At 50.6% G+C, this 15357-nt stretch overlaps 7 protein-coding genes across 7 annotated transcripts; 3 read left to right on the top strand and 4 right to left on the bottom strand.

The window, feature by feature from the left end:
• Positions 1-781: 781 nt before the first annotated feature.
• On the bottom strand, positions 782-1792 carry NECHADRAFT_53044 (uncharacterized protein; the record flags this gene model as incomplete). Its single annotated transcript, XM_003041732.1, has 1 exon — positions 782-1792. One exon carries the CDS (start codon positions 1790-1792, stop codon positions 782-784), a length of 1011 nt encoding a protein of 336 aa, XP_003041778.1.
• Positions 1793-2734: 942 nt separating this feature from the next.
• Positions 2735-3778, top strand: NECHADRAFT_87222 (uncharacterized protein; the record flags this gene model as incomplete). Its single annotated transcript, XM_003041793.1, has 4 exons — positions 2735-2764; positions 2818-3102; positions 3152-3274; positions 3326-3778. The coding sequence occupies 4 exons, from the start codon at positions 2735-2737 to the stop codon at positions 3776-3778; spliced, it is 891 nt and encodes a 296-aa protein (XP_003041839.1).
• Positions 3779-4054: 276 nt separating this feature from the next.
• Positions 4055-6245, bottom strand: NECHADRAFT_87221 (uncharacterized protein; the record flags this gene model as incomplete). The annotated part of the gene is made up of 8 exons (XM_003041731.1): positions 4055-4215; positions 4291-4418; positions 4473-5186; positions 5262-5299; positions 5347-5454; positions 5590-6003; positions 6098-6167; positions 6199-6245. The coding sequence occupies 8 exons, from the start codon at positions 6243-6245 to the stop codon at positions 4055-4057; spliced, it is 1680 nt and encodes a 559-aa protein (XP_003041777.1).
• Positions 6246-7089: 844 nt separating this feature from the next.
• NECHADRAFT_87220 (uncharacterized protein) lies at positions 7090-8523 on the top strand (the record flags this gene model as incomplete). Its single annotated transcript, XM_003041792.1, has 1 exon — positions 7090-8523. The coding sequence occupies one exon, from the start codon at positions 7090-7092 to the stop codon at positions 8521-8523; it is 1434 nt and encodes a 477-aa protein (XP_003041838.1).
• A 208-nt stretch (positions 8524-8731) lies between these two features.
• NECHADRAFT_53052 (uncharacterized protein) lies at positions 8732-9695 on the bottom strand (the record flags this gene model as incomplete). Its single annotated transcript, XM_003041730.1, has 3 exons — positions 8732-9123; positions 9175-9356; positions 9409-9695. The coding sequence occupies 3 exons, from the start codon at positions 9693-9695 to the stop codon at positions 8732-8734; spliced, it is 861 nt and encodes a 286-aa protein (XP_003041776.1).
• A 1313-nt stretch (positions 9696-11008) lies between these two features.
• On the top strand, positions 11009-12963 carry NECHADRAFT_87218 (uncharacterized protein; the record flags this gene model as incomplete). Its single annotated transcript, XM_003041791.1, has 3 exons — positions 11009-11170; positions 11258-12291; positions 12474-12963. 3 exons carry the CDS (start codon positions 11009-11011, stop codon positions 12961-12963), a joined length of 1686 nt encoding a protein of 561 aa, XP_003041837.1.
• A 194-nt stretch (positions 12964-13157) lies between these two features.
• Positions 13158-14775, bottom strand: NECHADRAFT_53168 (uncharacterized protein; the record flags this gene model as incomplete). Its single annotated transcript, XM_003041729.1, has 3 exons — positions 13158-13475; positions 13532-14269; positions 14320-14775. 3 exons carry the CDS (start codon positions 14773-14775, stop codon positions 13158-13160), a joined length of 1512 nt encoding a protein of 503 aa, XP_003041775.1.
• Positions 14776-15357: the final 582 nt, after the last annotated feature.

The raw sequence follows: 15357 nt of genomic DNA, 5'->3' as shown, positions 1-15357 counted from the left end.
GCTGCTGTGGACAGCTGGAGGCACAGGTCAACGGCCGTCCACGTTGCGAGCGCCCACCTGGTCATGGTTCTCGGTTGAAAGGCCAGTCTACTACACGAGCTGCGAGTTCAACTACCGTCGTGACCGGCTCATCACAGAGTTCGTTGATGCGGAGGCGACAGGAGAAGACGGGATGCGTCTCCGTCTATCAACACCCTTGCTGCGAGCAACGTGGTCTAGCTTCAATGAATTCGGAACAAGCTGTGTCATATCCAGTGTCGAAGGTGAAACGCGTCGAATGTCGTTTTACGGTATTCCCACTATCCCTGATACCTATGGAGATGTCTCATTCGATCACTGGGACGACGGCGCGGTGGCTGAAGATGTATTCCTCATGTGCATACAGATACGTAAGCGGTCCGGAAGCATAGCGTTGGGGTTGGTACTGCAGGAGATGGATGAAGGAGTGTACGAGCGATTAGGGCATTTCTCTATTCGAGAGGACTTGATCGAGCCGTTGTTAGATCGAACACCGAGAAGAGAGATAGTCTTGAGATAACACACGTCAAAGGTAGTAATGTACTGCATGATATTGAGTGTAGCTAAATGGTATTAATCGGTATTGTTCCAAGAGTCTATAAGAGGATATGTAAATAGGTGTCGTTTATGTACATAAGATTGACGAGTGGCTCGCCATGATTGCGCCTGGCACATGAATTATTTTCCGGCTTGATAATGGTTAGGATAGAAAGCAAAAATGAGAGGATTGAACGAAGAACCGGTACAGTTGGCTTGTCTCCGATTACTTCAACTCAGGTATGCGAATGATGACGGCGCCAACTCCTGAACCGCTGTGCCACTGACGATGGGCTTCTTGAATGTCATCCATATCCCAGATCTTGCGAATGGGCACCGTGATCTTGCTCTTGCCGAGTAGGTCCAGAAGGGCCTTCATGTTGGGCTGGTAGTCCGGCTGGTCTCGGCTAATGAGGAAGAAGGCGGTTCTCTTCCCTCTCCAGGGGATTTGGCCCTTCAGCAGGAACTTGACAGTTGGCCATGTAGCTGGGACCGGGGCTTCATCGGTAAGGGAGTACTTGTTGGCGCCGAAGCCGACGACGATGCCGTGGCTGTTGAGGATGTCGTAGGATTCGTGGAAGCTCTCGAAACCGATCGAGTCAAAGACGGCATCGACGCCGCCCGTGTCCTTCATGGCCTTGATCCAGTTCTTGTCGGTATAGACAAAGGGGATACCGCCCTGCTCTCGGATGGCGGCATGGTTCCTCTCTGATGCCGTGCCGTATGCTGTAGCGCCTAGCAGCTGGACGAGCTTCATGGTGGCATAGCCAACAGAGCCACTAATGCCATGGATGAAAACGGTCTGTCCCTTCTTCACCTTGGCAACTTGGTGAACCATGCCGTAAGCGGTGCACCAGTCGAGTAGGAGGCCCGTCACCTGCTGCAGGTCGGAACCCTCTGGGACTGGGATGAGGTGCTTCTCGGGCAGGTTGACCAGCTGAGCCTGAGCATCATACTTGGTCAGGCATGCGACAGTGTCGCCAGTCTTGAACTTTGAGCTCCCGCTGCCGTTAGCCTTGACAGTACCAACAAGACAGTAGCCGGGGGTCAACGGTGGCTTTTGCTGGCTTGGGTAGACACCACGTCGCATGTTGATGTCGGCACCAGAAAAGCCGGAATATATGGGTACAACCTGCACCTCGCCTGCGGCAGGCTGAGGGAGGGTGGCCTCGACGATCTCGAGGACTGATGCATCCCCGTACTTGGGGATGACAACTTTCCGGAAGGTGGTTGACATTGTGTAGGAGGCAAGGATATTAGGAAAGGAAAAGACGAGAAGTTCTGTTTCAATGCTGCAGCATCAAATCTGAGGCCAGGGCTGGGCCTCTTTTACGGGCCCTACCATGAGAGGTTGACTCGGGGAGAATGAGTAATTTCGCCTGGGCCGTCGGTGATCGGGACAATAAAACGTCGACAGGGCTAGATTAATAATCTTGGTCGGTGGGAATGTGCGCCGAAAACATCAAAGTGGCGCAAAAAACGGCAATTAAACTCGACACTACGAGGCTAGACTACTCTGTACCCGCGTATAGAGAAGCTAAATAATGCAAGTTGGTTGAGATTTCATCATCAGACGCGTTTGATAGAGCACTACATCGTATTGATAAGGTAACCAGGATGTAGTCAAACGAGAGAGTGATGAAATAAACAGCCCGGTCGTGGGTAAAGTGAACCCCCGACCATCACTACTACAGATGCCGAGGTCCAGGGCACAACCAAGTTCAAAGTGCCCCAGCCTCGACTACGCACCCAGACCAGACACCTAATTAACTGTCTATCTCCTTGATCTCCGTCCGTATCGGCCTCCGCCAAGCGCCACAGCGGCCTCCATTTTCCTCCGCCTCCATCTCCGACGATAGCTATGACCTATTCCGCCAGTCCGCCAGCTCTTGTCCACGATGGAGCATATCGGCAGCTGTGCCTATCTATGTATGTTAGAAACCCTTGCGGAGTTGTTTAGCCTTGAGGAGTTCAAGGGATGGCGTCGTCCATAGCTAACATTCCGACATTTTGCTAAATGGAGCAACCTCCATATAAATACCGTTGGCCATGCCTCGACTGCATCTGGTTCCTCCATCATACATTTAATTTCGACTCAGTCAATCCTCTTCAAGAGCCCTCCAGTACCTTGATCAACTGCACATCTACTACCCAGTCCATCTTAAACCCGATCGTTACAATGGCTTACAAGAGTGTTGCTCTCGTCGGTGTACGTATCAACCACTCACATTCCATCAAGGGCATCATAGTGATACAAAACAGGCCAGTGGCAACTTAGGAAAGATTACTGTCCCTGCCTTTGTCGATTCCGACCTTGAAGTCACCGCCATCGTCCGATCCACCTCTACAGCCACCTTCCCCGAAAGCATCAAAGTGGTCAAGACCGAGTACAACCTCACCGACCTGACCGAGGCTCTGAAGGGCAAAGATGCAGTCATCAGCATGATTCCCATCGTCTCTCTCGATCAGCAGGCTGTGGTCATCGATGCCGCCATCGCTGCTGGCGTTAAGCGGTTTATTCCTAGCGAGTATGGATCAGATACCACCGTAAGGTTCCACTGCGTCATATGACAAATCCTGGGCTAACAAAGTACAGAGCGAGAAGGTCTTGGCCGCCGTGCCCTTCTTCAAGGCCAAGAAGGATTATTTGGACCTCCTCAAGACCAAGGAGGATGTCATCAGCTGGACTGCCCTCTTCACTGGACCCTTCTTTGACTGGGTAAGCTTACTCTCAAATGGGTTCTTATTGCACACTAACAGAAGTCTCTAGGGCCTCCCATTGGGCTTCTGGGGCTTCGATCTGGCTAACCGAAAGGCTCTCTTGGTCGACGAAGGCAAGGCTACATTCACCACCAGTAACGGACTCCAGATCGGTCGTGCCCTTGTCGGCATTCTCAAGCACCCTAAGGAGACTTCCAACACCATCGTTGCCGTCGAGTCATTTACTACCACCCAGCTTGAGGCCCTCGAAATCCTAGAGAAGGTCACCGGCACCAAGTTCGAGCGCACGTACCAGACCTCCGAGGAGCTCCGAGGGGAGGCCTTCAAGCTGTTGAGCGAGGGCGACCTTAATGGTGGAGGCGCCAAGCTAATCAGTGCCCTTGTTTTCGGCAAGGAGAACTTGGAGGACCACAAGCATCTGGACCTTGACAAGTGGAACAAGCTACTCGGCCTTTCTACTGAATCGGTTGAGGAGACTATTAAGCGTGTCGTCAAGGGTTAGACTTGAGCGACCGGGGAACAATAAGCGACTGGAAGAGTTACGATTACCAAGAGCTACCATAATATAGACATATTATTTTTCTTAACCAGCCGATGAACCATAAACATAAGGTAGAGGCATTCAGCACGTTAGCAAACAAATAGACATTTATAGGTCATTCCAACCTTACTACCCATCCAAAGATATCTGAAGAAAGTCTGAGAGAAGTACAGATATCAACACAATAAACCATCATCTCCAATACCCTCAACACGAAAGACGCCATCTACAGGATCTTCATCGCGACACTGGCGTCATGGGGATTTCTTCAACATGACTGCTCTCAGGCTTATTTGTTTCAGTCTGATCGGTTTTAACCCCGCTTGTTTCGGTCCGAGTTGCTGGTGTCTTGTTTTCGTGTGCCGGACTGACTTTGACATACTGGTTCGCTCGCCTCTCTAAAGCCGGGCCAGTGTCATCAGAGTATTTCGCATTAATTTCGCATCATTCAAAGAAAGAAACATGACACTTACCGATCATAAGAGACAGAAACTTGCCGGCTATGGGAATCCACACGAACAAGGCCACAAATTGCCCATAGGTCCATCCACCAAAGACCGAGTCACCTTCACCCCCTCCATAGGCATCACCAAGTGCCTTTCTAAACATGACGTACTTTGCCAGATTGTATGTTCCAAGGCTCATGGTGAACAACTCCAAAATGGTCAGCGAGACTCGGTTTGTTATGACAGCCACGAATGGGTCCAGTGCATGGCTGAAAGAGCCACGGGGCTGCTTGTTCGGTTGCTGCGCATCCGTGGGGGGCTTTTCCCACCACCAGTCCAGGATGATGATGGGAATTATGGCGTGTATGGCCCAGTAGGAAAGCTTGTTGAGCAGCATAACCTGGTGTGATGGTGTCAGCCCTTTGTTGACAAACCTTTCAAAGGATTCATCATAACCCATGCAGTAAAGCTTTGGCCCAGGATTCTGTCCGCAAGACTCTAGACCATCACTTTTGTGGAACCGCTCCGGGATTTCACCCATGTCTCCCCATGAGAAGACGACGAAAAAGGTCAGTACCCAGGTGAAAATGACCCATAGTATGGTATACCACCATCTGTTGCCTGCCTTGTGGAAAGCTATTTGAACGAAAAGAATGGGGTAGATGCTGATCGATATCATGTCATCCAAGAGTTCCTTGTTTATATACCATGCGCGGAATGTATGTCCGTTGCCAAATCCTGGAGTGTTGTTACTGGCGTAGGCCACCACGCTGACAACCGAGATGATGGCCAGGTATTGAGTCTGAGCTTCTTGAAGGTCAACAATGGTCGATGTTATAGCTCCAGCAAAGCGGTTGTTTGAGGCAGTGTCCTGCCACTTCTGTGCCGTCTTTTCAGCATCATCTGATGTGCGGAATGGCCATCTTTATAGCCATAAACAGGCCCGAACAAGGTATTTAGTCCAATTCGTAGTGAATTTTAGCGACAGTAGAAGGAACATGGACAGCGAGAATTGAATGAGGTAGGCAATGAATAACTATTCCTGTCATCAGATGATGCTTCAATTGCTTAAGGTAAACTTACGCCTGGACCTGCGAGGTCACTGTCAATCCCCAAGTCGTCTTTGGTGCAATAGTTCTGGCTCATGATAGATCCAAGTTCGAGTGTGCTATTGTACGTGACCGAGTCTCCCTACAACATGCTGAATTCTAGGGAACACCCAAACTCAGAAGTGAAACAAGACTCGATAGCACATGCACGGTAGTTTCGGAAGACGTCGACGTGGTTGAACTCTTAGAGTGGGCCGAGCTCAAATTGCCGCCTCACTTCGCCCTCATCGTCTTGATTGATAGTGGCGTGAACTCTGTTCACATCCGGATTTCCCCAAGTTGTCAAGTGAAGAGTCGCCAGGCTGACGCAGTTCCACAGTCTGTCTGCCGACGCAAAGAGGTAAGCCGGATTTCTGCATGCCTCGATACAGTTGATGCCATATCCTTTCGTCTCGCATCTATTATTGATGAGAACAATAGGGTCGTTGGTGTGGTTGGCGACTCTCTCAACGAGCTTGAGCCACGCAGTTTCCCATTGCTGCCACTTTTGGGTAGAAAGGCGTTTTCGAGAGGCACATTTGGTGATGTTGAATCGTCTCTCAATTAAATCATCCATCTCGAGGAAGAGGAAGTGGAACGTAGGTCTCGTGGGGAGACAGATTTCGTAGTCACCGCTTGGAGTGATGAAGCACTAGACGAGCCATCAAATAACTCGATTAGCCCCTTCATTCCAGAACCTCATTGTAAGCTTTGATTCCTATCAGCACGAGCTGAACCCTCTCTACCTGGATGTGCAAAAACTGCAATGTCCTGGTGGTGTGGGTGGAGAAACCGACAACCTGTGTCTGTAGATAACTGTGGATATAGATAATCCCAAGTAGTGTACTTTCCAGCACAAGTCCCCTCGAGACTCTGCTTTTTACTCGCAAGCATGTTGGCGACTCTGCTCTCAGGTACCGTGGTTGATACCTTCTATTGAATACCTACGTCTCACAACTTTCAAGTAGGTAGTCATGAATATCAGGGAGTCCGGAATGACCTCTGTGAGCCGGCGTTGACCACCCCCAACTCATTTAATAACCGCCAACCTAATTTCGACTTTTGCATGTCCAAGACATCCATGTGAACCTACGCCACGACGCCAAGTCAACAATCAGCTGTGGACATAAAAATAGCCGCCGAGCGCGCTTCGAGTTCAGCTTTGGCTTGGCAAGCGAGCCAACAGGCTGTCAGCCGAGTTTCTCCCTCGGGGTTGAAATGCAATTGACGCCTCGCCTATCAGTCAGCATAAAGATACATTACTCGTTGACTTTCTAACCTTGCAGCTTCGGGCTGATTGCCGGGCTGGGCGTACTACCACAAGGTCATTGCCAAGCCGGCGAGGTGCAGGAATGGCCCGAAAGGGATAATTCTATGGCTTTACAGGTTTCTAACGACGGGATGTCACCTCGCGCTTACCAAGCCCGTCAGGTCTTACCAAGGAAGGCAGAATTCCCTCCAATCAACTCGGGAACCCTGCATTCAAGATGCCTAGACAGGACGGACTTGAGACCTGGTTTGGTGTTTTCCATTCCCAACACACCCCATCTCTCCCACGCAGCTACTGCATTTAGTAGTCAATTCCCAAGTGTTATTTCATGCAATCCTTGGCTATGATCGACTTCCAGATATAAAAGGTCTTGGACCTTTGAAATCTTCCTTTGATCTACCTTCTTTTCCCCATATTCAACCTTCAGAGTTACCCAAGCCCTCAGTACCCGATTCAACATCTCTCAACATGTCCACTACTTTACCGTTTCAGACATGTTTGTTGCAGGCTGATGGCACCTCTGTTCGCCCTCTGGACACTATCGAAACCTTTTTCAAGCTTCTAGCTGATGGTGGTGCCCCCATCAACCGCGAGCACTGGGCCATCACCATTGCCTTGCGTCTGAAGATCCCAGAATCTGTCAAGGAGGTTGCGTCGGTTCTGAGACGAACCTGGTTAATCCTTGTCCGACTTCATCCGAACCTCGTTGGAACAGCTCGTATATCCGGTGCGGAAGATCCGCCCGGCCAGATCTTGTCTGTTGGACCATTGAATGAAGACAAATGGCTGGCACAATCCTTTTTCCACCACGAGATCATCCCAGACTCAACAACCTTGTTCGCCTCGCTTCGCCCCAGTCCGACAGCGGCGTGTCATTGGATTCCTACTTCTCAAGAGCTCTGCATCTCCTCCTCTCACTGGCGGATCGATGGCATCGGGATGCTCATGCTAGCCAACAGCTTCATGAAGAGCCTTGCCGAAATACTCCGGCATGATCGAAACGATCCTACCATCCAGGGACCCTTGACGCCAAGCCTCGACACCATCGTTGGCTCTTACTTAGACGAAGAGACCACACCCATGTATCTACGCTCCACTGCCAATGCCCTGGTCGCGGAATTTGTTAAAGGCGTGCCGAGCATTGGCTTGCCCACCATCCCAGGGTCCTTGACCGCTGCTCCCGGGCCAACCGAACGACAATCCTGCAGTTTCGATGCTACTATCACCAAGGCTATTATTGCCGCTTGCAAGAAGCGTCATCTCAGCGTCCCCAGCGCTGTTCATGCTGCTTTAGTGCGGGTCACAGCGACCTATCCACAACATCCACTTGCTAAAAGCTATGCCGCCTTTTTCCCAACTGATCTACGTCCATACCTTCCTTCACCTTATAATGGAGAATCTTTTGCGGTTGGAATGTTCTGTAGTGGTCTACCAGTCACCGTTCCAGACGTTTTGGGCCTGTCCTTTGACGCTATCACGACGATTCTCAACAATGTTTACAGAAGAGACTTGACGCGGATGTGCACTGATGACGAGGGAAATCCACAAAGCATGTTAGACCTCATGGCGCCTTATGTCAGACGGACAACCAAACTCTTCAACACTCCCCCTCCTCCGAAGCTACCTCCGGTCGAGAACCCAGACTTGAGCAGTTTTGGCAAGATCGAGCAGTATCTGCAGCATGAGTATGCCTTTGGTCAAGGCGGTGAAGATAAGGTAGAGGTGGATGGATTTTGGATCGGCACAGAGACACTTGCCCGATCGCTGCAGTGCCATGTGTGGGCTTTTAAGGATCAGTTGACCATCCAAGGGTGCTTCAACACTAGCTTTTACGGTCGAGAGTTTGTTTGTGAGGTACTTGAAAAGGTGAAAGTAGAGTTGGTTGAGGGTCTTGGGGTCTAGTAGAAGTATATGGTAGTCTTATTCCCAAGAAATGCCTTTCAATGGAGGAGATACTGTTTGGCATGTCATTCGCACTGTCGCGTCCTCCTCCTGAACACGCCGCCAAGCTAGAGGAGGAAAGAATCAATATTAGTATTTGGGCTCCAAAATTATGACTAACAAGGGAGTAAATACATCATCCTTCCTCACTTGGTACATCTCAAGTCATTCATTCCCCAACAGGAGAGTCCGTGCTCTTAGCCACCTCCTCCCACTCTCTGCATATCTCCAGCGTCTCTTCGCACTTTGTCTTGATCTTTAACCAACTATCAGACCCCAAAGGGACTCTTAGGGGCACCTTCTTCCCAGAAGCCATGCCAGTAACTCTCACCAATTCGATCATTCGAGCCACAGCCTTATCTGGGTCTCCGGGTGAGGACGCAGTCAAAGTTGCCTCAACCTGCCGCACAGCTTCGTTGAATGGGGCATACTCTGGAATCCGAGCCTCTACATGCTGCAATTTGTTGAACACCGGGGTTCGGCAGTAGCCTGGCTCGACGATCAGGACCTTGATGCCTGGGGCGAACATTGCAAGTTCCTTGGCGAGGCATTCGACAGCACCTCGAAGCAGATTAGCCTTTGAACATCATCCTTCGTCCAAAGTAAACTTACCTTCCAATGCGAACTTGCTCGAACAGTACCCGGAAGCACTGGGGTCGGCGTGCCACGCCGCTTGTGAGCTCACGTACAGAAGTGTACCTTTGCCCTTTGCTCGCAGGCGTGGGAGAACGGCACGAGTGATATTGAGCGGGCCGTGGAAGTTGACCTGGAAGGACTTTTCCATATCTTCTTGTCTGTAAATGATCATCAGCGAGTTGCTTACTTTCCAACATCAAGGCCTCTTACGTCAACTCTTCAACAGCACCGCTCAGGATGTAGCCCGCGTTGTTGACAACGACATCGATGCCACCATCGTAAACACCCCATACTTCATTGATCTTGGCCTGGATGACCGTGGGGGACTCTGCAACATCCAGATCAAGGATGGTAGCTCCGGTATCTTTCAGATGGGCAAGTTTAATATCCGCATTGCGACCGGTTGCGATGACATTATCACCAGCGGCTCGGAGCTGCCGGACAAGAATCTCGCCGAAGCCGCTTGAGCAACCAGTAATTAGCCAGGTCAGATTCATTTTGTCTCGATCCGATGCCAGTACAGTAAACCCTTCCAGGATGGGACATCTTATATCGCCTGATCCATCATCGCGGAGCCGATCCGGAATAGCCGGGGAATCGGCGTTACTGGCATAAAGACCGGTCAATGCGGAGAATTGTGTAGATTGACGAGGTCCACGCAAACGTTGGTATTGCTGACAGAACCCTACAGTATCCACTGCTAAGGCTATTCTTACAGTATCGCTCAGTAAGCAATCCTTCAGACGGTGAAGCCTACATCTGGCACGAGGTGTTTGAAGGAGAAACGTTGCATCGCAGCGGGCAACATCCCAATATGGATAGCAGCACGAACTTGATGACATTACCAATCTACTTACATCCGATGCTAGTCGGGTAAAAACTGCTCCGGTATGCCCATTATCCCGTGCAAGGTGAACAATGGTCACGCCCCTTGCTCGTAGAATGCGAGACGACGGTCTGTATGTCTCTCTTCTCGCGGGTGAGAAGTACATATTACTAGGCGTAACCTTCTCGTCTCTGTAGGTATCTGCTATCAATACTCTTGGCTTCCAATTGGCTGCTGAGCAGCTGCGCGGCCCTCCTTCGCCCCCACTGCCGAGGCACCTAGGCCAATCAGGATGCGGTAGCTGGAAAATACATGGGCACTGGGCAAATGTAAGCGCCTTTGTAGGTACCGATAATCCGCTTCATCACGTGTGATAAGAACTCTTGCCAAGATAAGTCCTACCCGAGAGCGTTCTGTTAATTAACGAAGATTGCACTCAAGGCTAAAAATAAGAGGGAGTTCTAGAGACTTAGTACCTAATATAAGATTAACCTACTTAAAATGATTCCTTGACTCCTCTGACCTTGCAGTTATAGGTTAGCGGGTATCAGCCTTGCAATCATGCCAATTGTTCTCTGCGTTCTGCACACAATTTCACACTGCACAAATGACCTCTTAGTGCTTAAATAGGTTCGAGTGGACGAGTGCAGATGAGCGGCTGAAATTGCACACAAGCTATACTAAAAGGGGCTAGCCTGGGAGATTAGCGTAGAGTTCTGTCTGCATTAGTGGTTCAATAAAACGGAGTAGTACCTGTTTCTAGCCCTAGCGCTGGTGCATTTCCATAAAAATAGCTACCCCAGAACACTACCCAGCATAATACAGAGCAAAGCGACTCTCTCAACCAACGACCAAGATCTGTCTATACGTCATGAAAGACAACAACGATAGTCTCGCTTAACCTATGAGAGCCGGATTTTGCCCTAACCTGATGCTTCAAAAAACTGTCTTTAGGACGATCACTCATCAGCACTGTGTCATAAAATGGCACGAAGCTGTGCACCACCAGACGGCTACCTGCAGATGGTCAAGGGGCAACACGAAAACAGTCGCGTCGAGATTGTTTTGTTTTGTTTTCTTCTCATCTTGCATCTCCTCGCCGTGCCGCTACTTGAGTACGACCCGACGGACATTTCTCCGAACCCGGTGAGTTGACAACTTCGCGCGACCCTTGTAAGCCATCACTTCAGCAGGCTGACCACTATGTAAACCAAGACCATACCCCTGCTACAGTGTCTAAGCCTCCTTGGCAGGCAGGTGGGAATCTCAGACGCGCTGCACGTACCTGAACAAGCGAATAGCTTCTCCGTATACACCCACCCGTTTACAAGGGCCCCAGTTATCATGGGAACATCACCAGCGTTCCATCAGCAGAGAGTCTCCAACCATCTCAAGATGGACATGGATAAGCTCAAAGCTATCTTTCCTAGCGACTCAAAGTACTTCTGGAAGGAGCTTTCCTTGCTGTCTAACGAGCATCGAGACTGGCATACGGTGTCGGAGGCGCTCAACGAGGCACAGAACCGTCGTTGCCAAGAGAAGAGACGAGGCGTGTCCACAGCGAGGAAATGGTTGCCCCAAGATGCCAAAGAAGCCAAAAGAGTCCTTGACGCCGGGAGCACATTCGTCCTGCCTCTTCACATCAACGAAAAACCCAAGCCTGGTGTAACCGGGTCACCCCCTTTGGCCGATGAACTCCCTGCCCCTGTCAAGCCCAGTACGCACATCCTCTGGTGCGGCGTCCCAACAGTTAAGGATATGAGCGTGCATGGTGAAAGTGCTCTAATCTCCCTCCCTGTCGCTTCTGTTGCAGTGAAAGCTAGTAACCCAGACTCCCATCTGCGTTGCTTCTCAGAGGAGCGGCTTGAGGTCCTTGAACAAACCCTCGGCCGTGGTTTCGTCTCAACTGATCAAGAAGGGTGCGCTATTGTCCACCAAGACTTGGCGACTGTACTTTGCGCTGAGCATACTGGCATTGTCACCGCTGAACTTCACAACTGGAACTGGTTTCGTCAGATGCTCACGACGGGCGAATTGAAGGATCATGTCGAAGCCATTGAAGCTGACCAAGTCGTCATCTTTGTCGCCTACACCGGTGCAGAGTGGACAGAGAATGGACTTGAGCAGTTCTACCGGGACATGGAACCCCTCTGCGCCATCCTTCCCCATCTGAGGTTGTACCCCAGCCACGATGAGTTCATGGCTGTCAATCTCAAGTTCCCGGACATCGCAGCCATGGACCGTATCGCCAAAACAGCCCCGCCACTGTACGCCTACAGACCTCAGACCTGCTTTGGCATGGGAAAGTGCACGCTCGACACCCCAAAGGGTGACAAGAGTGTCATCAAACGCAACTTTAGTGACGCGTCGAGCCACGTGAAGATCGTCAAGGCCCCACGGGACACCAGCTCAAACTAGCTTGCTTCACCGGAGAACGTCTCAAAAGTAGACAACCTGAGCCTGAAAAGGATGAGCCTCGTGCGAGATGGTTTCACATGGAGTATGTCCCCACCTTCAAGACGGTGGGCGAATACAGAGTTCATCTCTGTGGCGACAATGCGGTTTCGATCGGCATTTCCAAGTTTGTCAGAGACAAGCTTGAAGTTCGGTCTGTCAGCGACGACGATTTCGCGTGGTTCTCCAAGTCGCAGGAAGAGCAACAGAAGAAGCGGCAAGAACTTTGCGACTTTGCTCGCTATCAGAGAAAGAAGTTGCTCGAGCAACCAAATGCCGACAAGGCTTTTGAGTCTCTCCGCGTTGGTGTGAGGATTGACATTGGTGTCTCGGAGGAGTCGCCTGAGGGTCGGTTCTTTGGCCTGGAGCTTACGCGTTGGTGGAACGCAAATCACATGCCTGCCTTCGTGCTACCCGATCCTTACACGGAGGCTTCGTTGAAATATGGTAGGGCTTTGGCGATGGAGTTGACTGGTCGCCGCTAAGGATAACGTGAGGGGGGAGTATATTTTTGACCTTAAAATTTTGCTATTGTCGTTCAACATAAATCAACACTATTTTCTTTATATGTAACACATCATTTGCTATTCAAGATGCTGGCCTTACAAGAGAGCGGAAGCGGGTTTTTGACGGGTATTTTGGACGAGGGGATCGAATGTGTCTAGAATAGCCCTTCCTTTCAGATCAAGTATTTGAGGAAAACTGTCCATGCACTCGCGATAATACCAACCAAGAGGCCAAAGGTCAAAGCAGTGAACCATGGGCTGGAATTCCTGCGAGTCAGAGGGTCTGCTTCCCGATCTTCAATCGTGGCCTCCTTGGCCTCACGCTGGAGGCGAGTCATGGTCATGCCCTTCCCAAGAAGCTTGTAATCGACGATGATGTACGAGACTCCAAGCACAAAAGCCCAAGCTTTGATCCCGATTGCTACCAGTAGAACCTTGTTATAACCGTTGTTCTCGGTGCCATCTTGTAAAACGCCAAACACGACATCCATCTGCACGGTGAAGATTAGCCCAGATTCTCTTCTGCTAGTCAATGGCAAGGGCTTACAATGGTCGAACCGGAGTTATTGAAGGCTCTCCAAACTCCGAAAGCGGTACCAATCTTGGCTTGGTCAGCTACCAGCAGCGGTATACAAATCTGCAGCGGCATGGAGTTGATGACCCCTGCTAAGCTGGAGAAGACTAGGGCGGCGGTGGGGTGGATATTGGTGAAACCCAGGAGTGAGCAAGCGATAATCCATAGAATGGGAGCAGCTGCAACGTAGTGGAATCGATGGCCATACCTATCGACAGCCAGGCCAAGCACAGGGCTCAGGACAATTGGAAGAATTCGCTGTGCTGTAGAGAGGTAGCCAGCAACCTCCTCTGTGTACCCCTTGAGGAATATGATATCGGCCGAGCTAGTGCTGAATCCACCAGCCGCACCACTCTGAAGTAGCTGAGTAGCAGGAAGCATGAGATATGCCCAAGGGAGATCAAGCAGAAGCCTCCAGGAGAAATTGCGCTTGGTGATCAGATGCTTCTCGGTGATGGCTGCGTCGCGACCTGGAGTCAACCTGTACTCAACTGGAACCACAAAACGTTCAAAGCAAACGTACGCCGCGTTCATAATGAGAGATAATCCGCAGAAAACAACCGGGATCCAGAATGTCCATCCGTACCACCCGGTTTGATCCCGAATCGGGATGGCCACCATGCCCGAAACAAGACCGACCGTGCTGGAAATCGCACTTTCGAGCCCAAAGGCCAAGGCCAGTCCAGAAGCGCCAAACCAGTGGTAAAAGAACTTGAAGTCATTAGCCATGAATGAAGTTGGGGGGTGATTGACGTAGCTACCTTTTGCGTCGCCGAGTCAAGAACCGCAATGCCAAATCCCATGAGAACATGCCCGGAGACGAGCAACCTCCAAAGTCCAATTTGAACACCGACAGCAGCGACAATGGAGCCGACAAGAATGACACTTGTACAGCACAGCGTGACGATGTTGGGCCCCCACCAGTCCAGGATCAACCCCCCGATAATGGGGAAGACCGTATTCACAAAAGCATCTGCGCTGCTTATGACACCGAACTGCGTGTTGTTGATGCCGAGTTCTTCTCGCAGGGTATTCTTGAGAGGCCCTAATGCCGAGCCTGTCCAGGTGTGTCCTATCGGCAGAGTAATGACGAGGAAAAGTGCCGTCCATTTGTATTTCGCGGGAATACGGAGCGGGTTGAAAGCCTCATTATCGACTTCGGTGACGTTGATATCTGCCACTGCTGACTCTTCGTTTCTAGCACCGATGGGCTTCATGGGTCGTTGCTGCATGGTGAATCGATCTTGTGAGAATCTAGAGAGGCCAAGGGGAAGAGCCATCTATGCCTACCGCCGCATTTTGTTTTATGTACGGACAATTCCTTTTGCCAAGATGTTGTCACCGACGTCGCCTGATTGGCGATCCACCTTGCACGGGTACATTTTGTCGCTTTAAGCTTATCAGATGGTGTCGAGAATGGAATAAGGTTGTGTTGGCTAGGCTTGGCAGCTTGGCAAAGAGGCTTGGACTCTTCGTCTAAGCCAACGGCTGGGTCTCAATAGCCTACTTCTCCATAACTGACATGGATTTAGGAAGAATTCACTCAAAAGAAACCCACAGCGAGGATCTTTTGCCCTCTTCTACCAATAAAGGCTCCATTGATCCACTGCCAAGTGACGCGGACTGTGCAACGTTGATTGATACGAGGAGGCCAGGCGAAAAACAATCTTATCTCCTTCGACATTGATAGGGTGCATCCTGCCACTGCTCGGTCCGTTTTCCTTATTCCAAATAGCATGAAGCACCCTTTGCGTGATTTTTCTCCCCTCACTGAGTGCCAAGACTTATATCGGACCGAG

Source organism: Fusarium vanettenii (genome assembly GCF_000151355.1).
Source record: "Fusarium vanettenii 77-13-4 chromosome 12 genomic scaffold NECHAsca_41_chr12_2_0, whole genome shotgun sequence".
NCBI lineage: Eukaryota > Fungi > Ascomycota > Sordariomycetes > Hypocreales > Nectriaceae > Fusarium > Fusarium vanettenii.
Note: the sequence above shows the minus strand (reverse complement) of the source record. Positions and strands in the feature narration are given on the sequence as shown.